The sequence below is a fragment of the Hippocampus zosterae genome, chromosome 7 (assembly GCF_025434085.1).
Source record: "Hippocampus zosterae strain Florida chromosome 7, ASM2543408v3, whole genome shotgun sequence".
Classification (NCBI taxonomy): Eukaryota; Metazoa; Chordata; class Actinopteri; order Syngnathiformes; family Syngnathidae; genus Hippocampus; species Hippocampus zosterae.
In genome coordinates, this window is record NC_067457.1 from 24,064,151 (window position 1) to 24,081,427 (window position 17,277).

At 44.8% G+C, this 17,277-nt stretch overlaps 1 protein-coding gene across 1 annotated transcript; it reads left to right on the plus strand.

The window, feature by feature from the left end:
- Window positions 1-405: 405 nt before the first annotated feature.
- Window positions 406-16,875, plus strand: ankib1a (ankyrin repeat and IBR domain containing 1a). The gene is made up of 21 exons (XM_052070576.1): window positions 406-702; window positions 4,099-4,420; window positions 5,371-5,542; window positions 5,610-5,741; window positions 5,831-6,037; window positions 6,209-6,326; window positions 6,402-6,622; window positions 7,484-7,572; window positions 7,756-7,900; window positions 8,186-8,346; window positions 8,445-8,533; window positions 8,613-8,743; window positions 8,830-8,964; window positions 9,636-9,722; window positions 9,918-9,984; window positions 10,262-10,407; window positions 11,197-11,375; window positions 11,461-11,512; window positions 11,686-11,742; window positions 11,865-11,988; window positions 12,933-16,875. The coding sequence occupies exons 2-21, from the start codon at window positions 4,233-4,235 to the stop codon at window positions 13,946-13,948; spliced, it is 3,516 nt and encodes a 1,171-aa protein (XP_051926536.1). The 5' UTR covers window positions 406-702; window positions 4,099-4,232; the 3' UTR covers window positions 13,949-16,875.
- Window positions 16,876-17,277: the final 402 nt, after the last annotated feature.

Genomic DNA, 17,277 nt, shown 5'->3' on the forward strand with positions numbered 1-17,277 from the left:
GGCCGCTGGGATAGGCTCCAGTGCACCCTCGTGAAGAGAAGCAGCAATACTGTACCATCAAGTGGGATTTTTCTCCTTAAAAAAAACACATTACAAAAATGTTTGGTTTTGTGTGGAACAAAACAAATGGAAGAAAACGGAAATAAACCTCCAAAAAGCATTTTACAGGATTGGCTCCACCTTCTACCTCCCACCCGAGAAAATGTAAAAAATATCTAAAAACATCTTGGGGGGGAAGTGGGTGGGTGTCAAACAATATGTGAATCCGCTAGTGCTGAACCGCCGGTAAGCGGGGATCTATTGTACCAGTTGCGAGCGTGGCCACGGAAAGAAATAAAACTCGTCTGTCGAGGTGCACTGAGCGTAGAAGAAGAAAGTTGACCAAACAGGTGGCGGCTCCCGCGCATGCGCCCTCGTTCTTCCCCCTCTGTGGTCAGTCACAACAACAGTGAACCAAGCGGACCACCGCCAGCAGCTGCCGCAACAACGCACTCCCGTCAACTGCCACTTTCGCCCCTCTACCGGCAACCACCTCACCGTCGTTGCTCCGCTAACACCGACCGGCCCCGCCGGCCGGCTCGCTTCCTGTGCCTGTGAGAGGATGTTCGAACGGAGGATTATGTCTTCCGGCGAATGACGGCGCATTATGACCCAGCGAGAGTGTCCACTACCCCGGGGGAGCAAGTGAAAACGGCGGCAAGCGTGAGTTGATGGCGGCTGTGATTTCACGTCGAAAGGCGAGCGCACCGCCTTAGCATCAGGAAGCTAACTAGCAAGTTGCAGCTGCCGTCTCTTTTCCGTGTTACCTCGCGGGCTTGGGAGCGCACACGGCCGACCACCTGGCTTGTTGAACAAAGGCGCGGGGCCGCGTGCAGACAAACGCCCCGGGAGAGGCGGTTCACTGTCGGACTCGTGTGACTCGCTTGACCACCACCATCCTGACTAACCCGATTCCTAGCATATGTTGCGACGGTGGTGTTGCTAACGCTACAGCTAAATGAACATGACAACACCATCATGCAAACGAGTCGGTAGCCGTTATTCTTTCGCGTTATGATGCAACCAAGTGACTTGTTTATTGCTTTTGTGGTCATGTGGTCGGTTTGCAACATTCCTTGTGTTCATTAACCGAGCTTATAACAGCGAGGCTCGGTGCTGATTGACACCTTTCGGGAGGCGTTAATTGAATTAATAGAAGCGTTTTTGTGGTTGTGCGACTGTGCTGCATCACCACGAGTCTTTTAACAGTTCCCTTGTAGCATCCAAACCAATCATTAAAATACGTTGTCAGTGAATGCCAATCAAACGGCACTGTGACGTGTATGTGACTTCACATCCAAAAGCTAAGATCAGTGTTTCCCAACTTTTCTTGGCATATTTTCATTTACACAGTTAAAAAGAGTTCAAATACCAACAAACGAATGCCACTACTAGTGGATCCTGAACTCAATGTATTCACAAATGGACATTCTGAGCCCTGTTTAGTTGAACACAAAGCCGCTATTCTGTCGTATGAATGGCAGCGGGCACATACAGCTTCATTATATCTTGTGCCATCTAGTGGAAGTGCACTTAATTTTTTTTTTGCCCGTCAATATGCATTGTTGACATAGATGAGCTATTGTAAACTATTACCCACAGGAGTAATTCAAATTTGACTTTGTGAGGAGCTATCGGCTCTCTTGATGATGAAGAACAGCAAAATGGAAGATTCATTCAAATGAATGTTCCACTGGCAGGTGGGGCTCCTTGACAAAACATGGTGCTTAAACTGGTTATGATGATGGAGAGAAGGGTCCGGATCGCCTTTAACAGCGGTGGGGGTTAATGGCGGATTAATGTAAGGTACCGTAAGTGTAAGCAGCAGTAAAACATGTCAAAACACTGGTTTATGACCAAAAAAAAGCAGCTAAAGGAAGCTTCTTGTAGGTGTTTGGTGAATCCAAAATTAAGACGGAGAAAATGATTTTGATAGCAAAATAATTTATTTACAGATATACAACTGTGAAATGTGCAACGAGTGACACCGACTTGCTGCTTGGTTTGAGTTGTTTGCGGATTTTTAAAATTTTTATTTTTGGAGCGGCATTTTTTATTTTTCGAACGTGTTTGTGTTTCTCTCCCTCATAATGATGAATATGAAGGCCCATAACAGTGAATCTGGTAACACGTGCAGTTTGTCCTGAAAGAAACATTGTTAAGCAAATATTTGGCTGTCAGTCAAAAACCCTGCACTGCGAGTCGTTCCCATCCTGAATTAAATGTCGTTTATCAGAAGACAACTCCTCCCCCACCTGTGGGAATCTGGCGGCACCTAGCCAGATTAAGGTTAGCGGGTCAGGTGTAACAATTCTTTGCCAGGTAATGGCGTGCCTGCCCATCCAATTAGCGTCGCACAGGAATTCTAATGCTGCTTCCGGCATGTCCGGACTTTCTGCCTTTGTTTAATGTGCGCACACACACACACACAGACGAACGAGTGAAGTGGACTGGAAGTAAAGCAGACAGTCTGGCCTTTTCACTGTACCCCCACGCACAGAAAAGCCACTTTCCAAGCACGTTGGGAAAGTTGCGTATGTGTCCCGTCTGGCGCTGGATGAGATTTAGGGGAAGGGGGAGGCCTCAAGAAGAAAAGGGGGCTACATGTAGGCCGCAGCTTTATTCAATCTGGCCTAAAATAGAGGCTCTTTGTAAGAGGCCAGACAGATGGCCGTAGGACGAACACTCTAATGATACCCTCCACGCAAGCACACACAGTGTTGCAGAGAGGTGGGTAGGACGCCAGGAAATGGAGTGCAAGGCAATGTTTCAAGATGGTGATTATTATGCTCCATGCATGTGACAAGAAGCCTGAGTTTTGTTTTTTTCTCCCTCCCCCACCTCCGAATCCTTGCCTGGCTGTTAGCACAAATTGGCAGATTTGTGACACGGCTGTTTGTCCCACATTAGTGTTTTTTGTTGAAAAAATTACATTTACATTAAAAAAAAAAAGATCTAATATCGTAAAAATGGACTTGCCAGGCATTTCTTAGATTTCTTTTGTGTGCGTGTAGATTTTAGTATCATTTCAATTAGCCAATTGGCTGATTATTAGCACTTTTAATATTAGCCAAAATTTTGGGGAGGTTCATATATATCTCAGCCAATTAACCAGTAATCAATTTTATTCTGCAAAATATCTGAATCTGTCTCAAAAAATGTTTTGAGAGAGAGATTGAGAGCTTGAGCCAATCAAAAATATTTGTGCATTTAAATTTATTTTTTTTATTGCGGGGGAAAAAAACACCTTTAAGCACACATTAGTTTGTACTTACTTTTAACATTTGCTTTAGTTTGTTCTGTTTGGCATATTTTTGAAATGTACTTCTAAACGGGAGTGTCGCACACTTTGCGATGCCAAAATAGACATTTAATGCAAATAAAAAAACATTTGATTTGTCTTTTCATACAAAATATGTTGTTCAATTTTGCCAAAATCTTTTTTTTTTTACTTTTTAATGATAAAATACATTATAAAAAAATAGCTAAACATTTTTGAAATATTTTGCGTCAATTTTTATATCCTTTAGAAAAAAAACTCATTTCCACATTTTTCTAGCACAAACGTATTGGAAACACCTGTTGCAGGCAGTCAATTTGTGATCTGATCCATTTAGTCTGGAAGAATCCCAACTCACACACACACACACACACACACACGCACGATTTGTGTGCGCCTAGAGAGTGCAATATATGCAAATCCACTGGCGGTATTGAGCACATGGTACTTTTCATCAATGCCGGGAGAGGAATCGATCGCGTGTGATTAATTCCCCTCCGGTCCCCCACACACACCTTTATAATTATTTCTCTTGTCTTTTCTTTTTTTCTGCCTCACCCCACCCAGTCTTTCCGGTAGGATAACACGCACAGCTGAGAGATTGATGTGTTTTGTCTGCCGCCTCCATCTTCTATTTTCACCTCGCTCCTTCCTTCGCTGGCTTCTCGCATCCGTCTCATCGTTTTCCAGATCGTCCAACCAGTGACGACGCCCCTTTTGCTCTCTCATTCTCTCGCTCTCGCACACTCTCTCTCGCTCTCCGCCTGTCGCTTTCTCAGGGCAAGGCAGGACCGCCAAGCCATGTTGGTGTGAGTTGTGAGCTGTTCCTGAGCACGGGAGGAGGAGGAGGAGGCGGAAGGAGTGAAGGAGTTTGCCACACATCCCGTGTTGGGGGGCCACCGCTACCGCCGCCATGGGCAACGCGGCCACCAAGTTCCGGAAGGCGCTGGTCGGCGGTGACGAGGCACTGGCCTGGCAACTGTACGAGGGCAATCCGCAGTTCAGGGATGGCCTGGACCCCAACGCCTCGTACGGCGAGCAATACCAGCACAACACGCCGCTGCACTACGTCTGCCGCCATGCCATGACGCGGCTGCTCAGGTGAAAGTCACTTTTTTTGCTTTGTGGCTTTTTTGGAGGTGATGGTGGGCTGATGGGTAATCACCTGCTCTGTAAGATGCTTACATTTGAGTGAATGAGAATTGTCAGTTCATGAAAGGTGCAGTTGCCGCGCTCACGTCACCGAATGTTACTTTCGGTGCAACGGACCATCTCAAAGATAACTTTTTTGACTGAATGAAACCGTATTTGATTTTTTTCCGAATGAAAGCATTTTATTTGATTAACCAAAAAAAAAATCTAATTAGTGCTTCCCCACATTTACAAATAGTTTTGGCATTAAAAAAAAAAAAAGACGTTTTTAATTCCAATTTCCTGGACAAAAACCTATTTAAAAAACTTAAAACATCCGAAAAGAATTGCCACAGCACGTTTTAAAATAATCTTTATAAAATGTAATGTTGAAAATGAATGTTAGGCTTTTGTCACAATATTTTTTCATGAGGCATGACATGTGTTGTTTATATTAAAAAGTACATTTAAAAGTCTTTTTTTAAATCCATTTTGTCCTCATTGCGGTTGTGGGTGAGCTAGAACCTTTAAGATTTTTGTCCAAATAATTTTTTAAATTTGAAAATAGTAAAATATATTTTGTATGTGTTTATATTATTGTTAAGTCTTGTCCCATTGAAACATGTGAATACTTTTTTTTTGTATTACCTCCAGATATTTACTAAGTTACCGTTGATGTCATAGTCATCCTAGTGACGCACTTTTTTTTTTCTCCTCCTTTCTCTGGGGGCAGCGTCTTTTGAAAGCGTGGCAGATATTTCATCTCGTGGATTTGAGTTTTTCTCGAAAATCATATCACTCTGAGTGTGTCAACTCCCATGTCAATTATCTCGGAGATGCAAAGCAGAAACATCCCTGGTTGCCGAAACTGCGTGCCGTCAATCTCCATGGCTCTTTGCATTTCCTTCTTCCTGGCGCAGGTCCTTCTTGTTCAGCAAGGAGGGGAACCCCAACAAGCGGAACGTGCACAATGAGACGTGCCTCCACGTGCTGTGCCAGGGTCCGCTCATCCTGCTGTTGCCTGAGGGGGCTCTGTCGCCGCGCCTCGCCCGGCCTCAGCGGGACGAGCAGCGACGTGCTGACTGTCTGCAGGTACGGCCAACATAAATAAAACTCAAAACCCGTACGGAACCAAATTTTGAGCGTGTTGTTTTGCCAGATGATCCTAAGCTGGACGGGGGCTCGACTGGAGGGGGGCCAGTACGAGAAGGCCAACGTCAACGCCACCGACAACCGCCGCAGCACCTGCCTACACTATGCCGCTGCGTCGGGTATGAAGAGCTGCGTGGAGGTGATTCCTTTGCATTGGTCACCAAGTTGCACAGTGACACTTGTTCAAGCACGAAGCAGGCCGACGTTCATTTTGGCCACGTTTTCCAGTTGCTCATCCGGAGCAAGGCGGACCTGTTCATCGAGGACGACGACAAGCTGACGCCTTGCGACTACGCGGAGCGCCACCACCACACCGAGCTGGCCCTCAGCCTGGAGTCGCAGATGGTTTTCTCCTCCTCGCCGGAGTCACGGCCGCCAGCGCCGCACTCCGATGCGGACGCGCGCGGCGAAATCAAGCTCCTGCCGCACAAAGAGGTGAGCGGGCGGATGAAAGCAGTAGCGATCGGATCGCGGCTACTCTGACCGAATCGCTCGTTGGTTCGGTGACGACAAAACGGGAAGAGAAAGGGAAGAAATCTTGTAAGCAAGACATTTGACTTCATTTTCTGGTATTACGCCAACTCTTTTCTTTCTCTTTTCATGTAGCCTTATGAGGGCCTGAAACTGCAAGACCTTCGCCGGCTGAAGGACATGCTGATCGTAGAGACGGCCGACATGTTGCAAGCACCCCTCTTCACTGCTGAGGCCTTGCTGCGAGCGCACGGTACGCTACACCCCCCCTTTTTTTTCTTTTTTTTTTTACCCTTTGCGACTGCGCCCAATCGTTTCCCGTCTCCAGATTGGGACAGGGAGAAGCTGCTGGAGGCGTGGATGTCGGACGCTGAGACCTGCTGCCAGCGCTCGGGCGTGGCCATGCCCACACCGCCGCCCAGCGGGTGCAACGCCTGGGACACCTTGCCCTCGCCACGCACCCCTCGGACGCCTCGCTCGCCTGTCATGCTCACCTTCACCTCCCCCACGGACAGCTGCCTCACGCCCGCCGATGAGGGTCTAGCCACGGTAAGACTCTTGGTGTTTAGTTCAAGTGTCTTTCCTTTGGACGGCCATACCGGAGAAAAAATAACACACTCTTGTTTGGGACGTGTAGATTACAGTCAAACCTGGGTTTTCGAACGTCTCTGTTCTCGACCAAATCGGTTTTCGACCAAAACTTTCTAGTTTTTTATGTCTCGGATTACGACCGAAAATCGGTTCTCGAACAAACTGAGCGCACTTGAATGCGCCACTTGAGTCCTCTCGCCTTCCTTACAGGAGGAAGTGACGCTTCCTCGTGTAGCGTTCCATTGTCAGCAGACGTGTTCAATAAATATTTTTTTTAACCCTGGAGAACCCTCTGGGTCAAATTTGGCCCCTGTAAATTCTGCTACTCAAATGCTACCCTTAAAATCCCAACGGTCAAATTTGGCCCTAATCCTAAATTAGGATTAGAGCATTAAATATATGAAAAAACATAGATTTTGGTATTCAGTGATCATATAGCAGTCATTTCATGTAAAATTCATCATTTTCCAGGGAGGAGAAGGGTTCTTTGGTTCTCCAGGGTTAAAGAGCGTGGTTTCGGTTTTTGAACAGCCTTCTAGAACGAATTATGGTCGAAAACTGAGCTATGACTCTACTTCACTTTATTACACAATATTTCCGAACGTTTTTTTTCCATGTTGCTCTTCAAAAATACAAAAAAAACCAAAAACCAAATAAACACTGAACTTAACTGTGATCCACTCTCAATAGTAATTGTATCGAACTGAATTAAAAAAAAACAAACAAACATTTGCAACGCTAACTCGTGAATTTTTTCAAGTCACATACCCAACACTGGCAAATGCCAACACACTTCCAAACGGTTCCAATTGTGCGCAGTGTGGCATCTGCCTGTGCTCCATCTCCATTTTTGAGGACCCCGTGGACATGTCCTGTGGCCACGAGTTCTGCCGAGCGTGCTGGGAAGGGTAAGTTACAAATCAATGCTGGCATGTTAAAAAGCTGACACGGTGACTCTTCTGCCCAAACCACGCGTTTGAGATGAGAACTGTAATACAACACTTCCATCACTAGGGGGCACTGCACTGTAATACAATTACCGGGGGCAGAATAGTGACGCCTTTTAACGTTCCCCTGCCGTTTTATCTCAGGTTCCTGAATATTAAGATCCAGGAAGGCGACGCGCACAACATCTTTTGCCCCGCCTACGAGTGCTACCAGTTGGTGCCCGTGCACGTCATCGAGAGCGTGGTCTCGCGGGAGATGGACCAGCGCTACCTACAGTTTGATATCAAGGTGCGACCGCAAACGGTTAACGTGCTAATTCCAAGGCGTTATTTATTTATGAGTTAATTAGACAAATTTTATGTTCAGCAAACTTGACATTTTTGTTCCAGACGCACCCGGTGAAACTCTGTCAAATCGAGATGTGAGGAAAAGTTGTAGGCATTCCTTTTAGGGCGTGCTTGACTGCCAACTACGGGGCTGGAATGGAACTGCATTTCCCTTCCGACTCGGGCTGACGGATTTCAGACTGTTTTGTTTCTGTCTAGCCTTCTCAACTTTCTTCCTGGACTGCAGGCCTTTGTGGAGAACAATCCGGCCATCCGCTGGTGTCCGGCGGCACGCTGTGAGCGGGCGGTGCGGCTCACCCGGCCCGGCCTGGGCGAGAGCGACCCACACGGCTTCCCGCTGCTGCCGTCCCCGGCCGTCGACTGCGGCAAGGGCCACCTCTTCTGCTGGTAAACTCCCATTTCAGCCACAAGATTTGAAGTCAAGACAAGCTCTTCACACTCACCTTTTCCAATTTTGCTGGCAAATCGATGCCCGCGTTGCCTAGGGAGTGCCTTGGCGAGGCCCACGAGCCGTGCGACTGTCACATGTGGAAGAACTGGCTCCAAAAAGTCACCGAGATGAAGCCTGAGGAGCGTAAGTCTCGAGCCGGAGATCGGCGGCGTCGTTTGCAGGTTTGAAACGATTCGAATGCGGGCGCGTGTTCCGTTGGCAGTGGCAGGTGTGAGCGAGGCTTACGAGGATGCCGCAAATTGCCTGTGGCTGCTGTCCAACTCCAAGCCCTGTGCCAACTGCAAGTCCCCCATTCAGAAGAACGAGGGTTGCAACCACATGCAGTGTGCCAAGGTGGGCATGTGTGAGGAGAGCAACACGCGCACGCATCTGCAGACACTTTATTTTCTTCCTTTTGAAATGATGATTATCATTAACAGTGCAAGTACGACTTCTGCTGGATCTGCCTGGAGGAGTGGAAGAAGCACAGCTCATCGACGGGCGGTTACTACCGCTGCACGCGCTACGAGGTCATCCAGCAGCTGGAGGAGCAGTCCAAAGAGATGACTGTCGAGGTGCAAACACTCGCTCACCCAAAGAACGAAAAATGAAGTGAAATCGTCAATAACTTTTTGTTCTCGGGAAGTGACCATTATGCATATATTACAACTTATTTTCTCGGGGAATATAACGTGCCATCGTAACTTTCCGACGTTCTCCCTCGGTACAACTTGAATCTTGTAGATGTCTGACTTTTTAATGAAAAAAAATGACGTCATATCCGAGGATTACAACTTTTTTTTTTTTACCGTAGCAATAAATTTCCGTAATCTTTTATCTTAGAAGTACAACTTTGTTCTCTCTAAAACTGTAACTCGTAAAATTAAAACTTTTTTTCTTTGGAATAAAATACAACTTCAGTCTTGCACTATTCTGACTGCTTGATCAAAGAAAAACAAAATACATTTCTCTGACTTCATTCTTTTATTTTGTCTCAAATGTTTATATTTTTAAAAAAAATGTAAAAACAAGATTTGTCGTTTGGTTTTGGCTGTGAATATTAATTTAAAAAAATACATTCTCAATTTGACTTTTAAAACTCAAGTATGATGTCGTAAAAATGCAGTGAGACTTAAATTGTAAGATTTTTTTTTTTTTTTTTAGTCTCAGATTCTTAAAAAAAAACAGAACTGAAAATGAAACTCCTCTTATATGGTCATAACATTTCGAAAATGTTTGTTCATAGGCAGAGAAGAAGCACAAAAGCTTCCAGGAGCTCGACCGCTTTATGCACTACTACACCCGATTCAAGAACCATGAGCACAGTTACAAGGTGGCCAACACACACACACACACACACACACACACACACACACACACACACACTTGTAATCAGTAAAGGATTTGAGGATTTGGTTGCGTATGAAGAAACAAACCAAAAAAAATAAGCCGACCTGCTTACTCTGTGTGCTGTTTCCTTCTACTTTTGTCCCGTGTTGAATATTTTTTTTTTTTTTTTTTTTTTTAGCTGGAGCAGAAACTGCTAAAGACGGCCAAGGAGAAGATGGAGCAGCTGAGCAGAGCCTTCATTAGCCGTAAGTCGTTTTCACTTGAAGTGGAAAGTTGATCTGTTCAACTGCTCACTAAGCTAAAGTGCCCACTCTTAGAAAACTTGGTCTCCGTTTCATTCTGGGGCTGCTTTTCTCCACCCAGCACTGGGTGCCCTGAAGATTGAGAAGTCTCACAACAATCAAGGGAATTCTGACGTGAAGTGTGTGCTGCCCTGTTGTCAGAAAAGCTGATTGTTGTTTTTCTGCCACATGGGCACAAACGCAAATATTAAGCTCCTCTTCCTTTGTGCGTCTGCGCCAGGCGAGGGCGCCACGCCGGACACGCGCTTCATCGAGGACGGCGTGAGCGAGCTGCTGAAGACGCGGCGCGTGCTCAAGTGTTCCTACCCGTACGGCTTCTTCCTGCAGCAGGGCAGCACGCAGAAGGAGATCTTTGAGCTCATGCAGGTACTCCACGCAAAGAGCAAAAAGTCACCTCAAGAATCCTCAAAATGTTCCGATTGCCTTCATTCCTAGTTTAACCCCAAACTATGATCACAAAATCTGTTGAATATAATTTCAAACTCATTGAATGCAAAATAAATGGCTTTTTAATGAATTGGAACGCATAAGAAATGGGATATAAACTCTTTGTTATTGTTTATTCTTTCTGAATTATGTGATGTTTAATTGTCTTATGTTCAATTTATTAGATTTGTGTTTTTCCATCACAGTTGATTTGCCCCCTGAATCAAATTCATTTGAGTGCAAATTTGGGCCTATGGGCACTGGAAAAAAAATTGGATTTTTTTGTGGATTTTGGGGTCAAGTTTTGCCACGTTTTCTCCCCGTTTTAAAGTTAAAGAAATACTGAATGACAAAATATTGTAAAACTTTCACATTTCAATACTTTATTGTTAACTGTTTGGAAAATGGATGCATGGTGTTAAGGAGCAAAAAAAAGTTAGTTTATTCTTTTTTTTAAACAGTTCAGCTTGTTGACTCACTTCCGCTAACAACCCAGGCTAAACCAACTTTTTTCCCGCCCCTGACCTACAAAGCTCGGATCTTAATCTAGATCTATCCCTTCAACATACTTCTTTGACACAATTTACTTCACCACTTTCCCATTTCGACTCTGAAAACTCTTTTTAGCGGCATCTCCTGGCATCTTGCGTGTTGCGTTTTTTGTGATGTTCCAGAGACAGATTCACAAGTGGTAAGTTTTCCACCATTGTGGGTCTTTCTTGCGGCCAGACGGACTTGGAGATGGTGGTGGAAGACCTGGCGCAGAAGGTGAACCGCTCCTACCTGAGGACGCCGTGCCACAAGATCATCAGCGCCGCCCGCCTGGTCCAGCAAAAGCGGCAGGAGTTCTTGGCATCGGTGGCCCGTGGCGTGGCGCCCAACGACTCGCCCGAGCCCATGCGCAGGAAGTAAGGAATGCTCCGGCATTTAAAAAAAAGAAGCGGCAGCAAAACGGATTATAAACAGCATCGCTGATCTTATGCTTTGTTTCAGCTATGCGGGAGGATCGTGGGATTGGGAGTACTTGGGCTTCGCCTCTCCTGAGGTAAAGCGATGGGAGTTGTGCTTCGTTTGACAGGTTCCGGGTTTGAATGCCATTTTGGATTCTGCTTAGTTGTTTGTCTGCATGGTGACCAAACCAGTCTGATGTTTGAAGTCTATCGCAGAAAATTTCGGCAGGCCTCATGCCAAATGCGGTCACACTTGTGTGTGTTCTAGATGGGGAGTCGACAGTCTGTGCTGGGAGCAGGAGACCAAAGAGACCGAGCGGCACAGGTAGGCTTTTATTTTAATTTTTTTTTCTTGTTTGTGTGGGTTATTTCATCATTTTTGATGGGGTTTTTTTTTGTGGGTGTGTGTGTGGAAAATGGATTTACGGTCGGTTTGGTGCTCGTCAGGAATTGGCTGACATTCAGTATCGCCGACGGCATCGAGCGCGGCGCAGGGGAGAGATGCTGAATCTGCACAATCTCCGAAGCAGCAGCAACACGCCCGAGAGCAGCAGGAGGAGCGACAGCACAGGTCCGACATATGTCACACTGGTGCGCGCGCACATGCACGCCCACGCAATACTCAACTCGTCTGCCAGAGTGCTTTTCGGGTGATCCTGTTCCACTCCAGGCCAATAGGAAGCAGTAATGTTCGTTATAAGAAGTGCGCACAGTTGGCATCGGCAATTCCAAATTCTAGAAATTGGCAGGCCGGGGTCCTTCCAACCCCTACAAAGGCTTGATGTGTACCGGATTGGCCCGAATATAAGACGGTGTTTTTTGCATTGAAATATGACTTAAAAAGTGGGGGTCATCTTATATTCAGGGTCTAGACATTATACCCATTCGCGACGCTAGATGGCGCCAGATATCATTGAAGCGAATGCTGAACTTGACTCCCCAGGCCAAAGCGAACCTCTGTCACGAAGAATAACAATAAAAATGGCGGTAGCGCGAAGAAGAAAAAAAATGGCGGTAAGAAAGAAAAGAGAAGAAAATAATAGTTGACATATTTAAATTTTCAGATATTAAGATTTGAATGAGGCAAAACAAAATTCTTTTTCTCTCAAATATATTGTTAATCGTTTGTTTCAGATGTGCTCTAATTATTTTCTGTATAAAATTTAATTTGGTGTTCAAAAAGTCTTTTTCAAAACAAACTCGTCTTATAATCAGGGCCGTCTTATATTCGGGCCAATACAGTATTTGAACACTGTGAGGTCGAGTCGCACCGGAAGTTTAAAAAAAATAAATTTTATCCTGTCTCGTGTTACGGATTTTTTCCTCAGAGAACTCTTTAAATCTCACAGTTCAACTTTTTCTCTGAAAAATCTGATTTTCTTCTCGCACTACGAAGACTGTGGCTGAAGGCAGTGGCCTCGTTCCACGACACTGCTCCGTCTCCTCAAAACAGGCTCATATGTGTATTTTATTTCCTTTCTTTTGCTCCAATGTGCTGTTTTTTCTTTCTTCCAGAAGGCCTTGAGAGGAGTGAGGGCCGGCATCGAGCGCTGGGCTCCCTGGACGAGGACGACCCCAACATCCTGCTGGCCATCCAGCTGTCCCTTCAGGAGACTCGACGAGACCGGGGCCCTGAGCTAGAGCGCAGGCTGCAGGCTCCCCCAGGGGGTCCCGCAGGGGACCCCGGTGACGACCCCCCGGGAGCGACGAGGGGCTCGCTGTCTCTTCCAGACCCTCCACGCCCTCCCAACAGGACAGACTCCTCGTCCTGTTCTTCTGCGTCGTCCGCGCCGCAGACCACCACCACCACCTTGCCCCTCCCTCCTCCGCCTCCCCCGCTCAGCGCCGAGCTGCTGAAGCTGGGAGACAGCCTTATGAAATTCGGGAACCCGGTGGCTACCGACTCGGACCCTCAGAGTCACTGCCACGCAAGCACACGTCCGGCCGAGGCCGAACACACTGCCCTCGAGAGTCCGTCCGACTATGCTCTCCGTCGCCCCCCCGCCCAGTTGTGCCTGCCGTCTCCGGAGCTCGAACCCGAGCTGCTGCTGCTGTCGCCGATTATCCCGCCGGGGGGTCCTTTCACCCCCAGCGACCCACAGAGCCTGGAGGCCCTGGACCCCACCGCCAGCGCCCAGCTGCTGGACAACATCATGGCCTGGTTCAACCACAACATCACGCCGCAGAACAACCCTCAGAGCCTGGCCCTCATCCCCTCGCCGCCCACCACCGAGAGCGACTCGTCGCCGGATGCGCTCACGGAGGCGGCCCCGGAGGCATTTGCCGCCCAATCCGCCTTCGCCTGGCAGGCTCCGGAGGGACAGCTGGACCCACCACACTCCTGTCCCAGCAGGCCCAGTACGCTGGAGTTGGACAACAGAGCGACCGAGGAGCAGAAAGACGAAGAAAGTGATCGAGGGGCAGCGGACGCGTCTCCTCACACAGACGACCCCGAAGACTTGGACCTGGTCCTTCAGCTGGAAGAGGACCAGTCCCCGGTAGAGTGGGAGGAGAAAGTCCACTTGGTGTGAGGTAAAAGAAGAGAGCTGCTTTTTACTTTGTGTATTATTCTGAAGATTCTTACTGTCCAATCAAACCTCGGTTCACAAGATTTTTAAAAACATTTTGCTTTGGTTAACAAATGTTCCATGTGTCACCTATTCCCATGCAGGTGTTTTTGTATTTTTTTTTTGCGCTCAATTAGCCCTCATTCTGGCAGAAGCAAGATGGCAAATTTGTCTTTGTATTCCTGTTCTTGCTCTGCGGTTTGACGAAATCTTCATAGTAAAGTATTTTTGTTTCTCTCCCAAAAAAAAAAATCATAAAAACAAGAAACGTTCTAGGACTGAGAGCAGATTAATTCTTTTCAGTGTTTTTGAACCGAGGTTTGACTGTAATTATTGGAATGATGTATCTAATGAGGACGTGAAGCAATGATGTCAAGGGGAGTTTTTTTTGTTTTTTGTTAATTTGTGTTTAAAAAGCAAAGCAAAGCTTGAAAAGATGGTCACGCAAATTGCTGCACATTTTGTTTTAATTTATTCCCATTCATCACTTGTCCACATATAATCAGGTATTTATTTGATGTGTATTTTTTAAATCTAGAAGTACTTTTCGAGAATCTTAATTTATTTTACTTTTTTTTTTTTTTAACTATAATGAATATTTCCACTGTTAATATAATGGTTCCTTATACATGGTGGCATCCATTTTGTTTTGTTACCCACTGAGGCGTCCATTTTGTTTGACCAGATACAGTTCTTTGCCTTGGAAAGACCCACATAGACCAAGAAAGCTCCAATCATGTGAACAGGCATGCAAAAGCAGACAGGTGGCGCTCTAACTCCTTAGCCAAAGTCAAAAGCCATTCAAGGAAAAGGCTAAAAAAAAAAAAAAAAGATGATGGTGTTCGATTCCCATCTGTACCAAAACAAAACCTTTAAAACAGTTGGTTAAAATTGAAGTAAGCCATTTCAGGAAAAGACCAAATAGCCAATTCAAAACATTAAAACTGAGCTTCTGGTAGTTATGAAAAAACAGCCAGTTCCAATGTTTAAGAAAAACAGTGTTTGAAAAAAAATATACCGGTGTGTGTGTGTATATATATATATATATATATATATATATACAGTATACATTTTTAATCTTTGTATGACTGTCTTCACACTTTTTTATTCACGTTACCGTGTACAATTTGATTTACATTAGAAAAGTATAGAATGTAAAACAATTCTTCATCCCTGTGTACAGTGCATGCCAAAGCAACAGGTGGCACTGGTTAATCGATAATCTTAAAAGCCAATTAGATACCTGAAGAAAGCCATTTCTGGAAAAGACACCATAACCATAAATCAATGTTACATTATTCCGGAAAAAATAAACAATTTTATTATCCACGTACAAATACCAATTTGGACAAAACGGTTTTTGAAATGTGAAACATTTCCAAACGTTCATTCCCCCCCACACCCCTCGTTTGATGCCTGTTTTTGTCCCAGGGTAGCATTCGCGTTTGACTTATGTCACCAAATAAGGTTCCACACCTTTATAAAGGTGTCCAAAATTTGAAATCTCCATCTATGTAAACTGTGTATGCCAAAGCAACAGATGGAGCTGTAACTCCTGTAATCAGAGATTTTGTCTGATTTTTAGGCATTTCAAGAAAAGGCACCTAAACGAAGATAACATCGACATCTAACATTTTTTTTAATCTAAGCAATTTGCAATTTTAAAAAAAATGTCTTAGTTTATTTTTCCTGAATACTTGTATTTGTGTGGACTTGGCCTGAAAAGTGTTTTTTCTGTGGCGTTTCGGTGCTTCAATCCAAACAAACAGCCAATGTTTTTTTTTTTTAATCAGGGCCCAACATTGGGGGGAAACACACAATCCTGCTGTAGCCTTCGGAGCTAGCCCTAGCGTACTGTACAATCAAGAGGGCCTCATTTTTGATACTGGATCTTCAAGCACACTGCCTGGAGGAGACAAACCAGACCCTCTCTTATGTTTGATTTTATTTTTCGTTTTTGTCTGCCAACAGATACACTAGTTAGTAATATCACAATTACAACAGGGGCAGCCATTTCCTTTGCCCCTTTTTTGTGGAGATTAGTGTCCATTTCCTAAGTGCCATCCATCTTCTTCTACACAGTTGCCATCAGTGGAGTATTTTGATTGTAGCAATTTTTTTAATGCAGATGTCAATTTTACCATACACTAAAAGATTCTTGAAAAAATGTCAATGCTTTTGGGTTTTTGCACATAAAAAAAGCAGAAATATTTATTTTTGCCCCTCTACTGAAATGACCATGTGCAGTGTGTTGTTAATAGACATACTTTTGTCTGTGTGCCTTTTTTAGGGTAGCTTTAATCATGTTTCGAAACTATTTGTATTGTTGATTTTTTTTTTTTCCTTCAATCAGAATTTACATTTCGACATTGCTGTGGGCTGCGTAAAATTCCTCCACGGGGCCCGAGTTGGACACCAGGGACCAATCATGTTGCCTCAAAATGTTTAACGTCAAAATACGATTCAGTCCTTAATTTCCTCTTAATCAAGTTTGGACATTTTGGAATTAGAATGTCAAAATTAATCCGAAATAATGCGTTAATTGCTGTCAACGTTTTGTACAGTGGCTGCAACGCCTTCGAGTGACTGTCGGTTTGAGAGAAAAAAATATAGGTTAACATTTCATACCACATTTTTATTTGGGAAGTGTGACACACACTTGGTCATTTATGATGATTGATTTTCTTTGGCATTTGTGGCATTTGGTGATGGTTTTATTGTGACACCTCAAAGAATAGCAGGAAAGGCATTTTCACGCTTATCTATGATACTTGATACATTCCCACTTGCATCCAAAAGAGTAGTTCTTTAATGTGTGACTACAAAAAAAAAGTGTCAAATGAAAGTGTGTCAGTGCAAAGTTTACGCTCAATTAAAAAGAAAAAACACTGCTCCGAGATGCTTCAGTGCTTTGTGGTTGAAAGGAAAAACATTGTTTTTAATTCACAATAAAATCATTTTTGTGTCATATAAGAGACACGTTGTCTTACAAAACAACAATGTTGGGGGTGATTTATTCATTGTGTTGAATACCTACAAAAACCTTGCGAAGTGTAGAACACTCAGATGTATTGTCAGAAATCTGATAAGTTTAGATTCAGGTCGTTGTATAATGTCAAAATGGCCTGAGGTATTATATTTGCACTTCTTGAGGCATCTCTACAGAACGTCTTTAGGGTGAAACGCAATTGACTATTGGAGCTATTAATATTGTTGAATGGGTGCGGGCGTGGGGGTTAAACGCATAAAATTGCATTCGTTGACAATTAGTACGTCGCCGTTCCTGTTGTTGG

Coding starts and splice junctions, on each gene's coding strand:
- ankib1a (XM_052070576.1), top strand. CDS start 4,233: ATGGGCAACGCGGCCACCAAGTTCCGGAAGGCGCTGGTCGGCGGTGAC. Junction 7,573..7,755: donor TGCCGAGCGTGCTGGGAAGG/GTAAGTTACAAA, acceptor GTTTTATCTCAG/GTTCCTGAATATTAAGATCC. Junction 8,965..9,635: donor CCAAAGAGATGACTGTCGAG/GTGCAAACACTC, acceptor GTTTGTTCATAG/GCAGAGAAGAAGCACAAAAG.